Genomic DNA, 22760 nt, shown 5'->3' with positions numbered 1-22760 from the left:
TGATAATAGAAATCGCGTATCTTGGGTGAATTTTTTTTAATAAAACATACTTTTCAAAGGCTTACTGCTCACTTTCTTGATAATTTCTTTGGAGTTACCAATACATTTTTGTATCTCTGTTTAAAATGTCTTCCACTGCAGATCACTGAATACAAGCTGTTAAATGTAAATTGTCCACATTCCATCAGCCTTGCACCTACTTAGGTTGCATGTTTTAAATACTTTGGAATATTTTTAGAATATGTCATATGTCTGGGATTCACTTTTCCTGATTATTAAAAAAAAACCTGTGTTTATACGAAGAACAGGATTTTTTACTGGCTGTTGCAGTTGTGCCAATTTTTATTTTAGAAATGTAAAAAACAAGAGAAAATTAGCATCGTAAACTTTCATTTCAGATTCACTGGACTGACCGTCTTTATATCTGCAGGACTTTATCCTTTATGGTAGAGAATGTATACATCACATATTCATGATTTATTACTTTTATTTTTTATGTTACTCACAGTGACCTGCACTGTAAAAAAAATAATTAGTATAATTTACGGTAAAATACTGGAAGCTGTGGTTGCCAGAACTTCACCGTAAAAAAATACAGTGTATGGGTTTTCTACTGTAAATTTAAATGTCAATATCAGCAAGGACTGTAATTTAAACTGAGTAGTCCCTTTATTTTTTGGGGTAATTGTGCCATTCATTCACACATCATGGTGTTTCTCCATTCATTTTACATGAAAATGTTATATTTCTACAGCAAAACGGTGTGTTTGCTACAGTTTATGACAGTCAAAGTTAAAGTTTTGTGCTATTCTTTGATTTACGGTAATTAAAAGTGTCTACTACAGTGATATACAATTTTCAATTTTACGCCCTATTCTGATGTAATTTGACAGTGTTTTACTGTAATTTCTACAAACATTTTTTACAGTATGAAATGAGCCAGAATTGTCTAAACTCTTGCTGTCATGAATTTAGTTATTTTTGAGCCTCATTATGGTGCCTGCTGGCAGCAGATTGTGGGTTTCTCCCTCGCCGTCATTCAACTCAACTCAACTCAACTTTATTTGTAAAGCACTTTAAAACAACCACAGCCGCAACAAAGTGATGTACATAAACAAACAGAGCAAGAGACAATAAAATAAATAAAACAGGAATAAACACTAAAATACATAGATTCATTGCTTTTTAAAACAATATAAAAAACAATAAATAAAAGCAGAACATAAAAACACTAAAACAAGAGCAGAGTCTCATGCGTGGTTAAAAGCCAAGGAATAAAAATAGGTTTTAAGATGAGTTTTAAAAATGGACAGTGAGGAGGCTTGTCTGATGTGCAGAGGCAGCTCATTCCACAGTTTGGGGGCTGCAACAGAAAAAGATCTGTCCCCTCTGAGCTTCCGTTTGGACCTCGGTACCTCCAGGAGCAGCAGATCAGCTGACCTGAGGCACCGAGCAGGAGCGTAGGGGTGGAGGAGCTCAGAGAGGTACAGTGGGGCGAGACCATTTAAAGATTTAAAAACAAATAAAAGAATCTTAAAATGGACTCTAAAATGCACAGGCAGCCAGTGGAGGGAGGCCAGGATGGGAGTTATGTGTTCCCTCTTACGAACTCCAGTTAAGAGGCGAGCAGCCGCGTTTTGCACTAACTGGAGCCGTGCGAGGGAGGACTGGCTGACTCCAAGGTACAGTGAGTTACAGTAATCCAGCCGAGATGTAACGAAGGCGTGGATTACCGTTTCAAAGTGCTTGTGTGTGAGAAAAGGCTTCACCTTAGCCAGCTGCCTGATGTGGAAAAAGCTGGACCTCACAACAGCACTAATCTGACGATCACTGGCTTTCTTGAGAGCATCATTATAAAAAAAAAAAAACAATCTGAGCACTTCAGGACATGTTTCTTTTCCATCTTGTGAATGTGTTTTGTTTTGTTACAGTCACAGTGACGATGTGTGCCAAAAAACTCTGAACAGCAGATCTGGTTTTGCGAGCGTCCATGAAAGAATCCTTAAAAACAGGTTTTGTGACAATGTGTGCCTCCTGGCAAGAAACGCTGCTTAATAAACACAGAGTCATAACTGTGTGTTTGTGTGTGTGTGTGTGTGTGTGGTGTTAGTGTGCAGTATTCAATCCTCTTTATCTTGTAAGGCTGATCAGGGTTGGAAACATTTGCAGAAGAAAAAAAAATATTTTTGTGAAGAATTAGAACAGAATTATGCAAAATTTGAAATTTACCAGTGGTGATTGAGTAAAAAGGAAATACACAAGTAAAGTACCTCAAAATGTATCTCAAAATTTGACTTTAGTAGAGTACCTGAGTAAATGTACTTGTTACTGTTACATTACACCACTGGATTTAGTTTGTCAACATATTGTGGGAGAACAAACAAAAAACAGGCAAAGATACAAAAAGTATCCCTCTGAACTTTATAAGGACAGCCAGATTAAAGATTAGTTTGAGCCTGATTAAAAGGTTAGGTAGTGTGTGTGTGCGTGTGTGTGTGTGTGTGTGTGTGTGTGTGTGTGAGGCTGGTTTTGCATGTTTCAAACAGGTTTTTCAGCAGCTAGAATGAAACTGGTTTTCTCCCAGGAGATTGTGTTTCACATCATTCTTCTTTTGCACACAAAATTATTCTGCATGCACACACTGCTCACATCTCACATGCATAGAAGCATCACACACACACACACACACACACACACACACACACAGTTATAAACTTGTTTACAATCATTCTTACGGCTTATTGTTTCCAGAATAATCTCGTCAGACAAAGACAATAAGGGAGGGAATAGATGATGTCACAGTTTCACAGCTACCTCTCTCTCTCTCTCTCTCTCTCTCTCTCTCTCTCTCTCTCTCTCTCTCTGTTTTTCTGTCAACCTCCTCCCCCTTGTTTCCCTGTAGAGTAGGTGTGGTGCATCATCCACCTGACCAGTAGCACACAGGCAGCCGCTCAGGTGACAGAAGAGAAAGAAGGCTCTCAGGTAGAGAAATAAAGACAGGAGAGGGGGGAGGAGAGGACAGCAGAGAGGGAAATGAAGGGGGAGGGAAAAAACAAATGAAGTGAGGCTGAGCAGAGACACACCTGGACTTTCGAGCAGCTGACAGAGCCAGACAGGACAGTGCCATACGGGGACAGATTCTTTGTGGCGAGACAGAAAGTGATTAAAGAAGCAAAGAGAAATGGAGGCCAACATCCACGGCTGAGATAGACACACACAGAGAGAAACAAGAGGACAGAGGAGAGGAAGCAGGAGGAGTTTTAAAGGTGTGAGAGGAAGGCTCTGTGTCATGGCCTCCTTGGGGATGCAGATGTTGGCGAGCGCCTTGTGCCTGTTGGGCTGGGCCGGGGTCATCCTCAGCTGCGTGCTGCCCCTGTGGCGGGTCACGGCCTTCGTGGGGAGCACCATCGTCACCTCGCAGACCATCTGGGAAGGCATCTGGATGACCTGCGTGGTGCAGAGCACGGGGCAGATCCAGTGTAAACCCTACGAGTCGATGCTGGCTCTCAGTGCCGACCTGCAGGCCGCCAGGGCGCTCATCGTCCTCGCCATCACCACGGGCAGCGCGGGACTCATCCTGGCCTTCGTTGGAGGGAAGTGCACTCGCTTTCTGGACGATGCAGGAGGCGGGATCAAGGGGAAGGTGGCTGTAGCAGCGGGGGCGGTGCTGATCGCCACCGGGGTGCTTTGTTTGATTCCCACCTCGTGGGCAGCCGGCGCCGTGGTGAGGAAGTTCTACAGCGCCTCCATCGACGCCCAGCGGCGGGAGCTGGGAGCGTGCCTCTACATCGGTTGGGGGGCGTCCATCTTGCTTATCCTCGGAGGGGGTTTGTTCATCAGCTCCACGTGCCCCCTCAAAGCCCACGAAGCAGACAAGAGCCCCTCGGTCCGCTACCTGGTGGTCCGCTCCTCCAACGGCTCCTCCAGCCGGGGGCCTCCTCACCACAGCAGAGCACAGCCAGCGGCGGCGGCGGCGTCTCGGCCTGTTGGAGCGGCGTTCCCAAGATCTCAAAGCCAAGACGGATCCTCGGCAAAGCCCCCGGTGTACACACGGCCCCCCTGGGAGGACGGGCCGGAGTCGGAACAGTCGTGGGCGCCATCGACAAAGTCTCAGCTGAAAAAAGCAGAGTCGACAAAGTCGGAATACAGTGAGGCACCGTCGACAAAGTCTCAGCTGAAACGAGCAGAAAAAGAAAAGACTTCAGCAGCGGAGAGTGATAACGAGGATGCGTCCTCAAATCCAGCAAGGACATACCTCTAATAACAAGTTTTAAGAGCCATTTAGAAGTGCTAGTTTGCCTTTTTGTGACAGTTTACTGATGAGAACTAGCTTGTTGTATAGTTTGGGTCTCAACTACATTCATCAACATGAAGGAGAATTGCAGCTTTCACATGTTCTGTGAACTGAACCTGCAGAAACAAACTGAATCCGGGTGCAAGTGAAGTATGTTGTTTTTTCTTTCTATTTTTTGAGCATCACACTGGTTGTTTTCACACTTTTTGAAAAAAATGCACTGAATGAGGATGAATCTGTAACCTCAGAGTCATTCGCTTGTTTGTTTCTGCTGGATGAACAGGAACCTGAATGCAACATATTTAACCTACTTTCATTGATGGAATGTAACATTTACTCAAGTACTCTACTTCAGTACAATTTTGAGGAGTATTTCCATTTTATGTAACTTTATACTTCTACTCCACTACATTTAGAGACAGATATTGTACTTTTTTTACTCCACTACATTTAGCTGACAGCTTTACTTACTTTTCAGGTCGAGATTTAACATAAAAATATGATCAATTTAAAATAATTATATATTCTTATAAATTAAACAGAAACATGCTGTTTTTATAAATGCCTCAATAATAATATTTTTAATAATATATTTGGAAAACAATCTGCTAAAAAAGTATTTAGATACTTTTGTACTTTTACTTCAGTCAGTTTTGAATGCAGGATTTTTACTTGTAATGGAATAATTTCACAGTGAGGTATTAGTACTTTTACTGCACTAAAATAATCTCAATACTTATTCCACCACTGCTTTATTTTGCATCATAACTTCAAACATTTTTAAATTCTAAGCAGGTGTTCATTTGATGAGCCGAACTCTTGAATTGTGATTTTATGTTTTTGTTTGTTGTACAGACATAGCAGATACTTGTATGTTTATTTTTGACTGTAATTTGATCAAGCACGTTATTTTTCACTAATCTAAATGTAATAAACACACGAAACATGAGCCTTTTGTCCTTTAAAGTGTACACAGCATCCCCCTGTAGACTCTGAGTCCTGCTTGTGGCTATTTAAATCTACAGGACCAACTGGTTTGACAGAGAGTGTGTGTTAGCTACAGGAGGGAGGCTCACTGTGTTTACTGAGGAGTCACTCAGTTTCAGTGAACTGGGTTTAAAAAAAAACAGCAGCTGTTTTATTACATCACACAATTTAATACGTTATTCTGTAGTCATTTTATTTTCTTGAAAATGTATTAAATATAAATGGTCCTTGATTTTGAGGCAGTTGTTCAAGTAACTTTAATATAAAAATGCTTATTTTGGTCACATTAAATACAATCTTTATGTGTATGTAATTCTAAATCAAGAGAATTTTGAATGAATCCAACACAATAGAATTAGTCCGTTTTTAATTGACAGGCACTTCCTGTTAAGTTGTTATTAACTCAACTTGTAACGTAGTTAGATTTAATTAATAATATTGCGTGCAATCTGTTGCCTCAATTTTATTGAGTATAGCTATTGTTTATCTTCTTTTTTTTTTACAGAGCATGCAGAATCACAATCTTGTCTAAAATGCAGTTCTTACTTTAACTGTTTTACATAAATTAGTAAGAAAATAAAAGATATTCCATCAAACTTTATAATAATTGTGTAAAGGCAAAACATTGATTTTTCATGCACTGGTCAATGTTTATTTTTTCTAAAATTTTTAAGATTAAGATTTCCTTAATTAGTCCCACAACAGGGATATTTCCAGAGTTACAGCAGCAAAGTGGATAGCAAAAAACAATAAATAGTAAACAGCAGTATAAACTAGAAATATAAGAAAGGTATTTGCAAATAAAGAAGCAAAAATTATAGTGAAGTTATATATGTTATATATTATATATGTTTTGATATGCAAATTTGGTATTAAATATTATTATGTATTCCAAATATATTGTTAGATCATTATTTTTTATACATTTAGGTAAGTAGCATTTTTAGGGCTCATTTCAACCACTTAATATATTTTTTATGTGATTTAATTTATTAAAAGGTTTAACCCTTGTGTACTCTTCCCGTCAACTATATGGTCCTCAGGGGTCAACAAGGACCCCATGACATTAGACTGGTTTTAGGACATGTAGAAAAAAATTATTACCAACTTTTTCTTTCACCCTTTAAGGCAACTCATGACCAACAAATTGATATATAATTTTCATATTGTTTTCATTATTATTGGTTAATTTTAGTCAAATATATAAAATTAGGCCGCATTTCAATAGAAAAAAAAGTAATAAAACCTGAATATTTTTTTCAATAGTTATAGTGGAAAAAAATTCTTGATGGGAATGTACAGAGTGGGTTATGTCAACTTTTAGTGAAACTTATGTTTTGAAAACATTCTTCATTTTTAGATGACAGCAAAAAAAAGTTTAAAAAAAATCACACCTGTGGTCAAAAAGGACCCCATGACATTAGACTGATTTTAGGACATGTAGGAAAAAATTATTACCAACTTTTTTTATTCACCTTTTACGGCAACTTATGACCAACACATTGATATATCATTTTCATATTGTTTTCATTATTATTGGTCAGCTTTAGTCAAATATACAAAATTAGGGCCTAATTTTCAAGTTTGACAAATTTATATTATCTATAAAGGATGCAGAGGGGCACATATACTTTCAAGTAATTCTATGTAAGTTAACCTATATGAATCGTATGTTGAAAATGATTTGGGGTCAAAAAGGAGCCCAGGACCACAGGAGGCTTAAACACGTTTTTTTTTGTTAAATCTTGATGTGAAAAGTAACTCAATGTAGTGGATTCAAAGTATAAAGTTACATGAATGGAAACTTAACAAGATGTACCTCAAAATTTAACTCAAGTACAGTACTTGAGTAAATGTACTTAGTTACATTTACAGTAATATTTTTATCATAATTTTCTAATGCTTCCATTATGCACTGAAGAGTTTTTTTTTGTATTTGGCAGCTGCACTTTCCAATTTAGATTTATCGTTGATTTTTATTTTGTCGTACAATTTTTATTTATAAAGATTTGAAGAATATTTTTGAAAAAATCATATTTCCAATATATTTTTAACGTCGTTATTAAAATAACCTGAAATATCTTGATATTGTCGCCCAGCCCAAATGCAGTTGCTGCTGATGATTGAACCTTGATTACAGAAAATTGGTGATGTTGATTACATCAGCTGCTCTTCTTAAAGGGCCAGTTACCACATAATGACAGCAGTTTCCAGAAACAATGTTTAAATTATGATGAAATAGAACATAAATGATCAAAATGTAATTATTGTGCAATATGTTTTATGAGTTATCGTGATGAGGACACCAAAGACACTTTATAGTGATTACACTAGTAATCACTAAGTAAGTAAGGCAAACAATGAATAAGGTTCTGTGGCTGTGAGCAGGATTACTGGTCGGTCCCTTCTCAGGATTTATGTTTGTGCTCGTCTCACAGTTTTGTGAAACGCTTCCATCTTGTGGTCGGTGGTGCACATAAACACACCGGACCCCATCAGATCAACATACGATGCTATGGGTTCTTCTCTACTGTTTAACCCTTTGGAGTTTGGGGCTATCTTGACAGATTTTGACTCCTTTTCATTCTGCCTGTATAAACCACTTAAAGTGTTCACCATGCCATGTTGGTATCATTGTTTTCAGCACAACCTCACCTATATGACCTGATTATTATTTTTTTCATTTTGACTTACTGGATCAACATTTTCAACACAAAAAAACACAGAAAAACACACCAAAAACACACACAAAATTACAAAAACACACATAAAGATGATGATATAAATGGAATTGTTATTAATGAAGAGGAACACAAATTATCGCTCTATGCTGATGATGTAATTCTGTATCTGACAAAACCAGCGCTAACGATACCACATTTAAAAAGGCAAATTTCCAAGTTTGGGTTTTATTCAGGATACAAGGTAAATGTGGAGAAAACTATGGCTATGGATATAAACGGCACAATCCAACATAGTGTAAAGCTTCAGAGTGGATTTAAATGGCCCACGGAAGGTATTAAATATCTAGGTATACACATAACCTCATCTCTTCAGAATCTGTTTGATGCTAACTATGGCAAAATAATACGGAGCATCAATAATGATTTAGAACGGTGGTCTATGCTCCCCCTGTCTCTGCTGGGGCGCGTTGAAAGTATCCGTATGAACATTCTACCCAGATTACTTTATTTGTTTCAGATGTTACCTATAGAAATTCCCAAATCTACATTTGATAATTTGGAGAAAATGATGTCAAGATTTATATGGCAAAAAAAGCGCCCTAGAGTCCGACTTAAAACCCTACAGTTATCTAAATCAAACGGTGGTCTTAAACTCCCAAATCTAAGATACTATTTCTGGTCTGCACAAATGAAGCCTATGATAGCGTGGCTTCAGAACAATATAGACACATGTTGGCTTAACATAGAAAAAAGTCTGTGCTCGCTGAAATCTCTGCAAGACCTACCCTTCCTAGATGCTCCCATAAAGGAAATGGCAACTTGGACTAAGAACACTCTTAAAATTTGGGTTAAGGTACAGTCAACTTTTGGATTACCAACACAAATATCGCCATTAATCAGCATTGGATCTATAAAGAGCTTCATACCTAATAATTTGGACATTGGCTTCAGAAGGTGGTCAGAGTATGGTTTGGTTCATCTACATCAGTTATTCAGTCTTGGTAGTCTAAGAACATTTGAGCAGTTGAGAAACTGTTATGGTCTTCCTAAGACAGATTTCTACCGATATCTGCAACTTAGAACATTTCTGACAAGGCACAAGGAATGGGGAAAACTCACAAAAATTTCTCCTATTGAACAATTTCTAATAGAAACACAAACAGGAAATGGAGACGGGAAGATAATTAGTAAACTCTACAATATATTTTTATCTTTGAGTACACAGAACTCCTTACAGATAAAGCAGAGATGGGAGGCAGAAATGGATGTGGTTATACCACAGGAAGCCTGGGAGGAGGTGTGTAGTGAGGCACACCTGGTCACAAACTCAAATACATGGAGGGAGTTTAAGTGGAAAGTAATTGTTAGATTTTTTAGGACCCCAGAAATAGTGTCTAGAATGAGCCAGTCATATTCCAGTTCATGCTGGAGAAATTGTGGATCTCATACTGCCAACCACACCCATATATTCTGGTTATGCCCCAAACTAAAGACCTTCTGGGGGGAGGTATTTGATGCTCTTAAAGAGGTCTTTCAACAAGACATACCTCGAGATCCTACTGTGGCTCTATTAGGAGTGATGCCTAAAGGATTGAATGGGAGGTCCAAGAAATATCTTTTAAATATATTACTTACCGCAGCACTGAAGTGTATAACTATTAGATGGTTGAAGCCAACTCCCCCTTCATATAACATTTGGATCCAGAAGGTTTGGGACCTCTATCAGATGGAGCACATTACGTATGTATTAAGGCTTCAAAAGTCCATCTTTGCTAAGCGATGGGGTCCTGTCATGTCCTTATTAATACAGTAAGACTGGTTAGTTCTCCCCCTCTACCACCTCTTTTTATTTATTTATTTTTTATTCTTTTTATTTTTAATCTTTTTTGTTACATAATCCGCACAGTGCACTAAATCCTGCTGGTCCCCTGGATGCCTATCTCTATATGTGTTTGTGTATATGAACGTTTGAATATGTATATTTGACTTTATTTGTTTAATGTATTTAATTGGGAGTGGATATTTGTTCTCGTTTTGTTTTTGTTTGTCTTATTTGCTTGTAATCCTGATTTGGACATAATGTACAATTGTCGCCTACAGCTGGTTACAGAATGGTGTTCGTACTGAAATGTTGTCACTGAAAAACTAATAAAAAATAAGTTCAAAAAAAAAAAAAAACACACATAAAAACACTTAACAAAAACACACCGAAAACAGATGCCCAACACTAACCCGAACATAAACCTGATTGTAACCTTAACCCTAAAATAAAGTCTGAAATCTCAAAAAAGCCTTTAAAGAAGTGAGGACCGGTCGAAATGTCCTCACTCTGTTTGTTAAAAACGTGTTCCGGTCCACACTATGTAGGAAGTACAAGAACACACACACACACATACACACACACACACACACACACACACACACACACACACACACACACACACATTGTGTATAACAAACATCATATGCATAAACAGCTGTTGTTATTGGTAACTGGCCAATAGTTAGTATAGCCGGTTGTTTGGCCCAGCCCAAAGAAGATGAAATGTGAATTATTACAGAAATCAGGACTCATTCAGACTGGGATCCTGCTAGAGCTGTGTCAGTCTGAGTCCAGGGCAGCATAACTTTACCTGTGACCTAACTAAAGACGGCATTGACACCAGACTTTTTTCTGTTGACTCTTGGGCTTCTAATCAACGAACCTGAAACTTTTACAGTGCAGAAGGATACAAAAGATATTTAAAAAATCATAATTTTCAACAGATTTTGTCTTTCATTTTTCAGCCCTCTTATGATCTTGTTAATATGACTCATGTGGTGTTTGAATAAAACATCACTCAGACTTTACAGCATAGTTTGATCCAGATTTGAATCCAAACAGTTACAGGATGTGAACAGTTCATGTGAAGTTCCTGTATGAAGACAGACACTCAACCAAGGTTATAATAGCTTTGGATTTTTCATTAGTTTTAGTTTTAATTTCGTTATGAATTTTTGTTTTCAAATTCAGTTAGTTTTAGTTAGTTTTTAGAGTGAGTTTTCTAGTTTTAGTTTAGTTTTTATTTTTTGAAAATGCTTAGTTTTAGTTTAGTTTTTATTAGTTTTAGTGTTAGTTGTAGTTATTTTGTAATGGGCTATATGTTGGGTGCGACATTCAAAGTGGTCATAATAAATTTTGCCTTTATTTCCTTTGGTTTATCCATCTTAGCCCCAATAAGGTTATTAACTCTTACAGTTCTGGGTGTTTTGAATTTTGGTTCGAGTGTAGACATCCCAGTCTCAGTAAACATATTTACCATGTGTTGCATGTTCAAATAGAAACACTGAATTATGAATGAAAAAAAGTTGACAAAAATGAAAACTAAGGACATTTTCACTATAATTTTAGTTAGTTTTAGTTAGTTTTGTAACCACGCAATACAGTTTCAGTTAGTTATCGTTTTTTTAAAAACTCTAGTTTTTATTTTTATTTCAGTTAACGAAAATGTTTTTTCAATTCTAGTTTTCGTTATTTCGTTAGTTTTCGTTAACTATAATAACCTTGCACTCAACAACAACAAACACAACTCGATGAGTCTTTGATTTATTTGGATGTTATTTTTACGTGATAAAAACAAGACAGAAGTCATGTTGTACATCACAGTGTAGCCAATAAGGATAGAGTGTGTGATTAATCAATCAGCCTCAAGGACATCCTCACAGTGTGAAGAGGAGGGCGCCACTGAAGGTGCTGTGGTTGTCTCCGTCATCAAAAAGAGAATAGGTCGATGGAAGAACCAGGTTGATTTTATCTCCTTTCACCAGCTCCAAGACAACAGAGTTAGTGAAATACTTGTAAAGTGTCTCCTCCTTCCACTCCACATTATACATGATCCTCTGGTTGTTCTTGTACACATAGACACCCATGAGACCTGTGTGGTTCCCACACAGAGTGAACTGGAAGTAGTAGACCCCTCTGACTGGTGCTGTGAACACACCTGCAGAGCAGAGAATGAAAAACAGTAACAAATGTAGATTTACATGAGTAAACATGTTCATGTGAGCTGCAGTAAATTACCTGTAGATGGACTGTAAGCACTGCCGATGTTGGTGAAGACTTTGTTGTATTTCAGTGTCATGTCTGAGTTGAATGGTCCAACGTATCCTGCACTGGTCAGAGCTGTGTAAAAGGCCACCTTTGATGCTGCTGAAATAAAAAAGGTACAATTATTGTCATGGTTCTCCTCCCCTCCTCACCTGTTTCCTTAAGTGTATGTGTGTGCGTGCGTGTGTGTGTGTGTGTGGTGTTAGTGTGTAGTATTCAATCCCCTTTATCTTGTAAGACTGATCAGGGTTGGAAACTTTTGCAGAAGAAAAAAATATATTTTTGTGAAGAATTAGAACAGAATTATGCAAAATTTGAAATGTACCGTGGTGGTTGAGTAAAAGGGAAATACTCAAGTAAAGTACCTCAAAATGTATCTCAAAATTTGACTTTAGTAGAGTACCTGAGTAAATTTACTTAGTTACATTACACCACTGGATTTAGTTTGTCAACATATTGTGGGAGAACAAATAAAAAACAGGCAAAGATACAAAAAGTATCCCTCTGAACTTTGTCTGTCTTAAAAACTGCCCACTGCCTCTGCTCCTGCGTCTTGTCCTGAAACTAGCAATTATGTCATTAAAACTAAACCAAGCGACTAAATATAAACAGTAACGTGTGCCATTGTCATATTAACCCCCTGGAGTCCATCTATTTATTGAAAATACACGTTTTATTTACAGTAATAACTTTATTTATATATGATTTGTAGACAAGCTGAGAAAAACAGTTGAAAATGCATCATAAGAGCTTTCACAGTGTGCCATTTATGTTTCTAGACCATTTTTAAAATGTGAATTTTCTTTCTACAATGAAAACTATTACCATTTTTAATTTACATGCAAATAGACTGATTTGTAGTTGTATTATTTATTATTTTTTTCTGCTGTTTTTGTTTGTATAAATGGTAAAATTTCCATAGACACCTGTGTCTTTTGTTTGTTTTCTGGGTTCCTGGCAGCTTTATACTTTGTTAATTAAAATAAAATGAAAAATCTGACAAAATCTGATAGCCAAGTTTGTGTGGAGAAAAAGGAGCCATGTATGTGATGTAAGGACAGACTGAAAAATGTTAAACATAGACAGAAATAAATGCATAGGAAGTTGACAAATTTGAACCAAAATCTCCTGGACTTCAGAGGTTTAATGCATCGACGATGGCAGAGGATACACGAGGCTCGCAGGAAAATAAAAAACACAATAGGAAGAAAAAGCGTGATTTTCTGTGGTAACTTTCTTCTGATTGTTGAGTGTTAAGTCAAAACTCAAATAAGATAAAATATTAGAGAGGAGTAAAAGTCAGTATTGAGTTTAAAAATAAAGTTTGCACTGCACATTTAAATGTGAGCGGCTGGGGAGAGGTTGAAAAGTTGCAGCCCCCGTGGTGTGTGTGTGTGTGTGTGTGTGTGTGTGTGTTCTTGTCCTTCCTACATAGTGTGGACCGGAACATGTTTTTAACTAACAGAGTGAGGACATTTTGCAAAGTGAGGATATTTCGGCCGGTCCTCACTTCTTTAAAGGCTTTTTTGAGAGTTCAGACTTTATTTTAAGGTTACAATCAGGTTTATGTTAGGGTTAGGGTTGGGCATTTAGTTGTGATGGTGAAGGTTAGGTTAAGGGTTAGGGTAAGGGGCTAGGGAACAAGGTTATTATAGTTAACAGAAACTAAACAAAATAATGAAAAGTAGAACTGAAAAAACATTTTTGTTAACTGAAATAAAAATGAGATTTAAAAATATGTATATATATAATTAACTGAAACTGTATTGTGTGGTTACAAAACTAACTAAAACTAACTAAAATTATAGTGAAAATTTATTTTGTTTTCGCCTTTGTCAACTTTTTTCATACATGATGAAGATGGATCAGAAAAAGGAAATAAAGGCAAGATGTACTGTGACCTCTTTTAATCTGGCACCCAACAAATACCCCATTACATGAAACTAAAACTAACACTAAAACTAATAAAAACTAAAGCATTTCAAAAAATAAATACTAAACTAAAACTAGCAAACTCACTCTAAAAACAAAAAAAATTTGCAACCCAATTAAAACTAAAGCTAATGAAAAATCCAGAACTATTATAACCTTGCAAGGGAATTCACTATTCCAATGAGGGCCCTCACAAAGATAGAAGTACAAGAATGTTGGTGTGTGTGTGTGTGCGTGCGTGTGCGTGCGTGTGTGTGTGTGTGTGTGTGTGCAATGATCACCTGCATTTAGTCTCTCCAGCTGGTCAATCCTCGACTTGCTGATGAGAAGTTCACTCTGCAAGTCTGCAGTAAATGCAATAACAGTGAATTTCAGAGCAGCGCACACTTTTAACACGCACAACATTCATCCATGACAACTTAAAGACAACATGATGAACAGTAATCAGTGTGTACCTGATTTCTCTCTCTGCTGCAGCCCCATGTGTACGTTGAGCTCCACCACCATGTCTCTCAGAGCCCTCACCTCTGCCCAGATGTCAGGTGTTGTCTGCTCGGTCGGTTCCTCAGCTGGATCTCTTGGAGCCATCTCCTGAACCTCCCTCTGAGCTCCTGACCCACACACACTGAGCAGCAGCAGCAGCAGCAAACCAACAGCCCTCATCGTCTTCAAAAAGGTGCAGAGGTCCAGCCGGCCCGTCTTATATCGTCTCCAAACTTGTTGGATCCTGTTTCAGCGGACAGGAAAAACAACAAGTGTTTTTGTTTGACAGTTTGATTTCTAGGCCTCAGATAACTCGATATGATCTGTGTACAGGTGAGAAGATACAAGCTGCTGCAGGCTGGAGGAACACTTTGACTTTGAAAGCTTCTCATGCAGTCCCAGCTGTGCATACACCGTGTTTATTAATACACACACAGACACACACTTCTCTAATGCTGAAGCCTTTTAGTGTGACTGAGAGTTATCAGCTTCTCTTACTGTCAGTAAATATGAGGTAGAAACCCTCCTGCAGCATTTGAGTGACTCACATTTTAAAGGTTTTATTTCCACTGCTGAATAAACATTATTTAAGGTTATAGTTTTGTTTATTTTACATATACATTCAAATTAACTTTCTCATTCATTGTTGTTATTTTGTCGTTTAATTTTGTACAGCAAAAAGAAAATAAGAAGCAAGTTGTGCAGGTGAGATTGAGGCTTAAAGAAAAGATCTGCCCTCAGGTAAAAGCCCTCCTGCAGCATTAGAGTGACTCTCATATGGGATTAGAACACTGACATAAATCATGCAGTCGTAATGAGACCAGCATGTGCAAATCAAACTTCCGCACACGCATATTGTTTTTTCTGCGAGGAGACTTTGCACACAGCATCTATGGACCCTCATGACAAAAAGTTATTAAAAGAATTTTGACAACCCAAAGAATACTCAAATTATTAAATAACAACTTCCTGCAGGTGGCACTATTATCAACACAAAACACAAAGTGTTGCATATCTCCACATTGGTGTGTCTGAATGACATGAAACTCAGGTTACTACTTCCCCATGAGCCCCTGAGGCTCGCTGCAAAATTTTGGCCGATGAACACTAGGTGGCGCTCTTTAAATTTAAATTTTAAATTTATATCTCCACATCGGTTGGTCAGATTAACACCAAACTTGGTATACTTATTGTCAATGCCCTCCTGAGGATAACAATTGAAGGTTTTATTGATTGGCCCCTAGGTGGTGCTCTGGCGGCAGTCTAATTTAATGAGTGCCACTGTGCCCAGACCAAAAGACTTAAGGCAAACACAAACACAAAAACAACAACTCATCTTTTCCCATCTCCTCCTTCTTGCTGATCCTGAAGAAGCGTGCTGCATTCATGGGGTGTCCCTTTCTCTTGTCCTGTCCGGAGAAGATCTGAGACTCTGAAATCATGTGCTTGTGTACCCTGATAGTTTCCTTCTGGGACCGTTTTTCCTCACAATCCATTATTTATCTCGACAACATTCCCTGACCAGACATCTGCAATATAACACACCATGGACGTGCTCCCACGTTAAGAGCTAATTCTTTGAGTTGCATTTTCCTTTTAGAGTTGGAGTTTTCCTTATAATGGGCTATGCAGAGCATATCAGAAAAGCTCTAGTTTGCAGAGTGAAAAGGAAAGTGACCCTGGCACTGAAATCATCAACATCTACTGCACTATGAAAAAGCCTCTGAATTATATTTTCTTAAAACAGTCAATTGTGAATAAAATGCAATAAGCCCTGAGCCTATTACGCCTCAGTTCTGCCTGTTTGACTTATGTTCTTATATTTCATTTTCAGCTGCTTCCACATCAGGATAAAAACGAAATGATTAAATAAATATATTAAATCTGAAAGAAATAAACTAAATTCAAACTGCATTGACTCAAGCATTGACTGATTCTCTCTCTGCAGCTGCAACCGTGATGCTGTTTGTTTCTAAAAAATGTGCTGAAACTCACCGTACGTTCTCATCAGGATTTCCAGTTCAATGATTTGTGTTAGCTGTTGCCACGGTGAATCTAAATATCGCGGCTCAGAGTGAACCTACTCCCAGTTGATTGAACTAAAATCAGCTACAAAACAAAACAACACATTTAGGGGATTATGTTCGCTCACCTGTTGCTGTTTGGGTGTTTTATTTAACTACATAAAGTGCAACATGCAAATACATAATTCTTCAAGCTCATATTCTCATTCTCAATGAAAGGTCACATGGTTTGACTTTTATTCAACTCAATACAAGATTCATAGAAACAGTTTATTACATTTTATCTCTATAAAAGCTGATCCTACATGCAGGCCACGTGGTGGATGTAAAAATATAGAGGAGGAAACAAGATGAACCAGAGTGAAATCATCTTGGTATGAGCATAATATTCAGTCCAAAGAAAACTTGACGACTCGTATCGTAACAGGGCTGTTCACGAGTGTAATGTGAGCAAGATAGCAACTAGCGACTCGAGTTGTTGTTGTTATAAAGTCTCCAAGTCGAGTTGTTGTTGTTATAAAGTCTCCAAGTCAAGTTGTTGTTGTTATAAAGTCTCCAAGTCAAGTTGTTGTTGTTATAAAGTCTCCAAGTCGAGTTGTTGTTGTTATAAAGTCTCCAAGTCGAGTTGTTGTTGTTATAAAGTCTCCAAGTTGAGTTGTTGTTGTTATAAAGTCTCCAAGTCAAGTTGTTGTTGTTGTTGTTATAAAGTCTCCAAGTTGAGTTGTTGTTGTTCATGCATCTGTCCACGTGTCTCATCCATCCACTTGTGAACCGATTAATCAAGATGCATTTTAAAACCAAGTGTAAACAAGGTCTGTGTTGTGGTGTACTGTGCTATAGTTTCTTATAGAGGTACACTGCACCAGAGATGTAGCCGTCCTCCCGCTCAGACACCGCCTTCTCCCACTCTTCTACCTCAGAGACCTCCACACTAGTCCAGAGTCCAGAGTCCTCCATCTGCTTCAGCTCGAGCTCCAGGGCAGCTTTGAATTCCAAGTTGTCAAGGTTACTTCTGGTTGTCATGCAAACGTAGCCACCTGGTGGTAAACAGGTGAAAGTTCAGTGCCGTTAGATAGATTACATGGATGGATGGATGGATGGATGGATGGATGGATGGATGGATTACTTTATTCATCCCCGAAGGGAAATTCGGTTGTCACAGCAGTTTGGTATTTACGTACAATGAAATACAATAGAATAAATTACTGAGGTAGAATAAATAAAAACAACAATAGAAAAAAAACAAAATAGAACAAGGACACTTAAGAGTTAAAAAGAAGATAAATTGTTAGGTAAGGTAAGGTACAGTGGCAAGATGATGGTAATCAATTATGCTGATGATATGATGTTAATAATGTTATTGTGACTAGACAGTATATAATAATAATAATAATAATAATAATAATAATGATGATAATAATGTGATAATATAATATATAATAATAATAATAAGGTCAGTATAATACTAATAGTAGAATATCACAGTATATAGTAATCATAGTAATGGCAGCAAAAGTATATGTACATAATAATAATAATAATAGTAGTAGTGATAATAATTATAATAATACAAATAATAATAATAATAATAACATAGCAATGTGGCATATATTTAGCCTGTGCAGGGTGTGCATACATAGATAACATAATATATAATATGTAAACATGTAAACATGTATAAATATATATATATTATTTTTTTTGTAATGATTAAAACTAATCTATATTGAGGAGATGCAACCCCGGCTTCAAAAAAAGATCAGCAAGGGAAACATCTGTAGACTACAACTAATACAAAACGCTGCTGCCAGGCTTTTAACATGTACAAAGAGAAGTGACCACATCTCTCCAACCCTTGCTGTCCTCCACTGGCTGCCTGGGAGTTTTAAAATTGATTTTATGACTTGTTTTTAAAGCCCTGAATGGTCAGGCTCCTGCCTATATCCATTTCTTTTTGTGGTTTTATTTTGTTGTTGTCAGTCCCACCAAAACAAATACTGCATAACTGAAAAACTGACATTCTTGCATCATTGACTGAAATCGTTAACAAGATCAAAATACAAATTCCTGTCAAAATTTGTGCTCCTTTCAAAATAAAACATTAAGCAGTTCATGCAGCCTAAAAGTACTTCACATCAACATTACGTCTTCACCGTCTTGTGCACAACGTCAGCAGCTGAAAGCAGCATGGCTAATTATGCACAGAGTCTCCGCTGATCAAAATTGTGAATTGAAGGCATCACTAACTGTGCACAAGAGTGTCGAGTGTCTGGTGCTGGTGCTTGTTGTAAACAAACAGAGATCGCTAAGTGAACACCTCCTGCAGCAGCAGCACATACACACTGTACTGCTACAGAGCTAACTGTAGCTAACTGCCGCTAACGGTGACTCTTCTTAACAAGCCGGCCTCTGGCTCGTTAGCGGCTCGTTAAGAAGAAGGAGTCTTCTTCTCTACGGCAGGCTGTACGCTATCAACGGTAATGCTGCCTTCTACCGGTCATATCCAGATCTAACTAACTAGGGGTTTTTGGTGTGTGTGTGTGTGTGTGTGTGTGTTTTAAACATGATTAAAAAATGTGTTAAAACTGATAAACTTTTGTGTTTCTTATTATAAACTCTATTCATGCTTTTACACAGCATCCCACCTTTTTTTCACGAATCGGGGCTTGCACTCATTTGTAACCGATGAAAGCTACATAACAAAACCGTATTTTCACCTGGTTTGGTGGACTTGCACAACTCTCTCACCACGCTGACTGGGACCTGACCCTCACTCAGCGATCCGACAATCACGACCACGTCAAACAGACCTGCAGCAGAAGATGTGAGAAAGATCAAAATGGACTACAACTAATGATAGACAACGCTAAAGGTGAAATACTTTTAATAGCTATATTATCATGTAAGCTAAGACTTTGAGGATTTAAATCTGAATCTGAATTTACCCAGCTGGACAGGTAGCGGCCCCTCTCCCAGCATGCACTGCTTCAGGTCCTGGTAGAAGCCGGTCTCTCTGGCTAGCGCCAACATAGCCTCACTTCCATCAATCCCCACAAAATGTCTGAATCCATGTTTCTTCATCTGCACAACAGGGACACAATATACATCAATTCAACTGGACGTGTATCGTCCATATGCAGTTACTCCTTCTGATTAGGGCTGGGCGATATATCTTTTATATCGGTATATCGCCCAGCCCTAATCAGAAGGAGTTACTTATATTTTTAAATGTAATATGGAATTAGACCATATCGCATATATCGATATAGTTAAAATACATTTCTTTCTTCATATATAAATGCTGCCCTTACTAGGGTTTGTCATATTTAGTTATTTTGTAATGTTCGATATTCTTTTCTCATATAAATATATTTATTTCAGAAAAAGATATTTTTTATATAAATGTGCACTTTATGGAGATTTGATTTTAAAAAAAGGTACTCCTGTTATACAGTATTGATGTTCAATTAAATGAACGATTCAATAAAACTACTTGTGACATGTAATATTTGACTTTGACTGAACATTTGCTCTCACTTTGCGATAAAATATCAGGATATATATCGTATATCAATATTCAGCCTAAATATATTAGGATATGACTTTTGGTCCATATCGCCCAGCCCTACTTCTGATTCAGTTTTCCTTTGACTATAAATCTCAAATCCTCAGTAGTTGTTTTGTCTGTCTTCACCTGTTGGGCCACCAGTCCTGTACCACAGGCCACATCCAGCACTACAGCCTCTTCACGCTCACCGCTGTAGTGGGAGGAGATGCTGTCCGCTGCCAGACACGGCGCACGGTAGTCCAGAACAGCCACATCCTGCACAGAGCAGTTTTAAGAAAGAGTACAGACACAGTAGGTGAACTAGACCAGTGGTTTTCAACCTTTTTTCAGTGATGTACCCCCTGTGAAATATTATTTCAGCCAAGTACCCCCTAACCAGGGCAAAGCATTTTTGGTTGACATAAAAACAGTGTCTGATTTATTAAACTTTGGAACTGATAAACACATATAAAATTCAAACATTTGAAAAAAAAAAATATTTCAAACATTTTAAATGTTAATAATCCATGACTAAATTTATTGCAAATACTGTATTTCTCATCACTAAAATGTAGTGATTCAAACTAATGTAGTAAAAACAGTGCGCATATAACCATTTAAAAACTATAACTGCTACGCTTCAACCAAGACTCCATCTTTGAGTTTTCAGTGATTGACAGGTGATGCCAGGTGGCATATGACAGGTTGGGTCCAACCATCCTGGTATGGGGAGACTCTGGGTTTTTAGGAGAATGAAGTTGAATAGCCTACTGAATATGAAATTCATTTTATTAACTTATACTTATATTTTCCTAAAATACTTATTAAATAATTATTTTTAAAGGATTTTTGCATGGATGCTACTTTTTAAATGTATATTTTAAACCTCACGTACCCCCTGGAGTGCCTTCACGTACCCCCAGGGGTACACGTACCCCCATTTGAGAACCACTGAACTAGAGCACTGTAAGCTGCATTTGGCTCCAGTTATTAAAGTTATTTCACTCACTATTTCACTAATATACTGGATACAGTATATTACTACTTGCTTAATTTCTGCAAAGTAAAAGTACCTTTCTTATCATTTAACAGGACAAAAGAAAAGCTGCCATAACTGATATCATGCTATCGTGCTTGAGTTTCTAACCTGATTATAGTTGTTTGCCCAGGAGTTGTAGAAGTTGACCTTCTCTCTTGTTGTTGTGCTCTTATGAGCTGACAAGATGGTCGCTTTCACTTTTTCATATGCGTCAGTGACGGCTGCCATTATATACAAGGCTGTTCAAAGAAAGGAAAGAGAGTATTTAATGATAATAAAAACATATCATAACATTCATTAGTATGCTTGTATAATAACTAGCAATCCTAGTGCATCTATCCCCAGCTGTCTTACTGCATAACACACTCAAGACTGTGTAATCAGTCCATATAAAGCTCTGTAAACATATCCTAAAAAGTGCTGCAGTCAGGAAGTTTAGCAGTGCTTAAAATCAGCCTCAAACTTTGTCTGAAGTCTGCACAAACATGTCACCACCAAAGACTGCTTTATTATGTTTATTGATTCTATTTAAGGTTTTACAGCTTTATATGTTGTTCTGTTTTATGTGATGTATAAGTTGTTTTGTAGTTTTTATGTATCCCGGTCCCCTGGAGCAACATGAAAAGTAGCTACTGTAAAAAAAAAAATAGTTATTTTTACAATACAAAAATGTACTGTATAATTTTACAGGGTTTTCTTGTTTTTTTCTACATTAAGTGCAAAAAATATTTTTATTATAATATTAATGTAATTAAATATATATTAACTTTATTAAATTACAATGAAGTATATGTAAAAAAGAAAAAGAAAAACTAAAACAAAACATACACATGATGTTGCTGAATAAAAAAAAATACTTTCTGTTTTCTGACAGTAAAACTTTAAAAAAAATTATTGATTATAACCAAAATAACTAAAAAGAAAACCATGTTAAATGTCTAGATATCAGCTCTTAACTTAAACTCTTATCAGCTATTTCTGTTGTTATCATTATATTTGTCCAAACAAATGTACCTTTACTTGTACCAGGCATCTTGGTGAGCTGAGTCAAATGATCCGGATCACTAAAAAGAGCCCAGATTCCCATCACTATGAATAACATTATATAAGAGTGCTGCTACGTACCGCTTTTTCCTTTCTTTTTTCTTAACTGCTGTTACTATTGCAGGAACATTCGGCTCTAACCTCCAAGATAATCCGTAACACCGGTGTTATAATATATATAAACAGTATGTTTATCTGCGTGACGGTATTACCGTAAATTGTAACTGACGGTTCCCCCCACGCAGTAATACTGTTAATACTGTTGTTATCGTCTCTAGCTGTAGATGGAGGTCAGTTATCTGTAACCATGGTGCTTTTATGTCCCAGTTAACGTACCTTTTATGATGTTTGTTGTATCCTATTTTTAGCCGTTTAGCCTCCACGCTGTCACGTCTTGCTTTTCACTGATTGGCCACACAAAGTGTAAACGTAATTTTTCTGCGACATTGTTTTTGTTAGTTTGAGAACTTTTTTTTGTTGACATAATCACAAACACTGTGATCCTCACAAGAAAATGCACCAAATCAACAGTAATACAGCCGATTGATAAAAAATAAAAAAATACCAAAAGACGTATTATCAGTGTAACAACATCTATATGATTAAGATACAGAAATACATCAAACAAATTTAGTTTTA

General features: G+C 37.2%; 3 protein-coding genes across 5 annotated transcripts; 1 reads left to right on the top strand and 2 right to left on the bottom strand.

The window, feature by feature from the left end:
* The first annotated feature begins 3019 nt into the window (after window positions 1-3019).
* On the top strand, window positions 3020-5272 carry LOC131986597 (claudin-4-like). Its single transcript, XM_059351632.1, has one exon. It carries the CDS (start codon window positions 3290-3292, stop codon window positions 4259-4261), a length of 972 nt encoding a protein of 323 aa, XP_059207615.1. The 5' UTR covers window positions 3020-3289; the 3' UTR covers window positions 4262-5272.
* A 6263-nt stretch (window positions 5273-11535) lies between these two features.
* LOC131986683 (complement C1q-like protein 2) lies at window positions 11536-14757 on the bottom strand. Of its 2 annotated transcripts, none has more exons than XM_059351750.1 (4): window positions 14440-14757; window positions 14266-14328; window positions 12026-12154; window positions 11536-11945 (listed from the first exon to the last, which is right to left on the bottom strand). In XM_059351750.1, the coding sequence occupies exons 1-4, from the start codon at window positions 14645-14647 to the stop codon at window positions 11665-11667; spliced, it is 681 nt and encodes a 226-aa protein (XP_059207733.1). In that variant the 5' UTR covers window positions 14648-14757; the 3' UTR covers window positions 11536-11664. The 2 variants fall into 2 exon arrangements, with proteins under 2 accessions (XP_059207733.1, XP_059207734.1); XM_059351751.1 differs by having other exon boundaries at window positions 12026-12151.
* A 1949-nt stretch (window positions 14758-16706) lies between these two features.
* Window positions 16707-22535, bottom strand: mettl27 (methyltransferase like 27). Of its 2 annotated transcripts, none has more exons than XM_059351748.1 (6): window positions 22458-22535; window positions 21186-21316; window positions 20186-20314; window positions 19437-19572; window positions 19209-19301; window positions 16707-17528 (listed from the first exon to the last, which is right to left on the bottom strand). In XM_059351748.1, exons 2-6 carry the CDS (start codon window positions 21303-21305, stop codon window positions 17326-17328), a joined length of 681 nt encoding a protein of 226 aa, XP_059207731.1. In that variant the 5' UTR covers window positions 21306-21316; window positions 22458-22535; the 3' UTR covers window positions 16707-17325. The 2 variants fall into 2 exon arrangements, with proteins under 2 accessions (XP_059207731.1, XP_059207730.1); XM_059351747.1 differs by lacking the exon at window positions 22458-22535 and adding an exon at window positions 22203-22441.
* Between the last annotated feature and the right edge of the window lie 225 nt (window positions 22536-22760).

This window comes from Centropristis striata, chromosome 15 (genome assembly GCF_030273125.1).
Source record: "Centropristis striata isolate RG_2023a ecotype Rhode Island chromosome 15, C.striata_1.0, whole genome shotgun sequence".
In the NCBI taxonomy this organism is placed as follows: domain Eukaryota; kingdom Metazoa; phylum Chordata; class Actinopteri; order Perciformes; family Serranidae; genus Centropristis; species Centropristis striata.
This window is presented reverse-complemented; position numbering and strand designations above follow the sequence as displayed.

Excerpts from the sequence above, each read along its gene's own strand:
- LOC131986597 (XM_059351632.1), top strand. The coding sequence starts at position 3,290 with ATGGCCTCCTTGGGGATGCAGATGTTGGCGAGCGCCTTGTGCCTGTTG.
- LOC131986683 (XM_059351750.1), bottom strand. The coding sequence starts at position 14,647 with ATGAGGGCTGTTGGTTTGCTGCTGCTGCTGCTGCTCAGTGTGTGTGGG. Across the intron at positions 12,155-14,265 it reads GCTGGAGAGACTAAATGCAG|CAGCATCAAAGGTGGCCTTT; the intron begins GTGATCATTGCA and ends TTTTTATTTCAG. Across the intron at positions 11,946-12,025 it reads TGCTTACAGTCCATCTACAG|GTGTGTTCACAGCACCAGTC; the intron begins GTAATTTACTGC and ends TCTGCTCTGCAG.
- mettl27 (XM_059351748.1), bottom strand. The coding sequence starts at position 21,305 with ATGGCAGCCGTCACTGACGCATATGAAAAAGTGAAAGCGACCATCTTG. Across the intron at positions 19,573-20,185 it reads CAGGACTGGTGGCCCAACAG|ATGAAGAAACATGGATTCAG; the intron begins GTGAAGACAGAC and ends CCTGTTGTGCAG. Across the intron at positions 17,529-19,208 it reads GTGCAAGTCCACCAAACCAG|GTGGCTACGTTTGCATGACA; the intron begins GTGAAAATACGG and ends GTTTACCACCAG.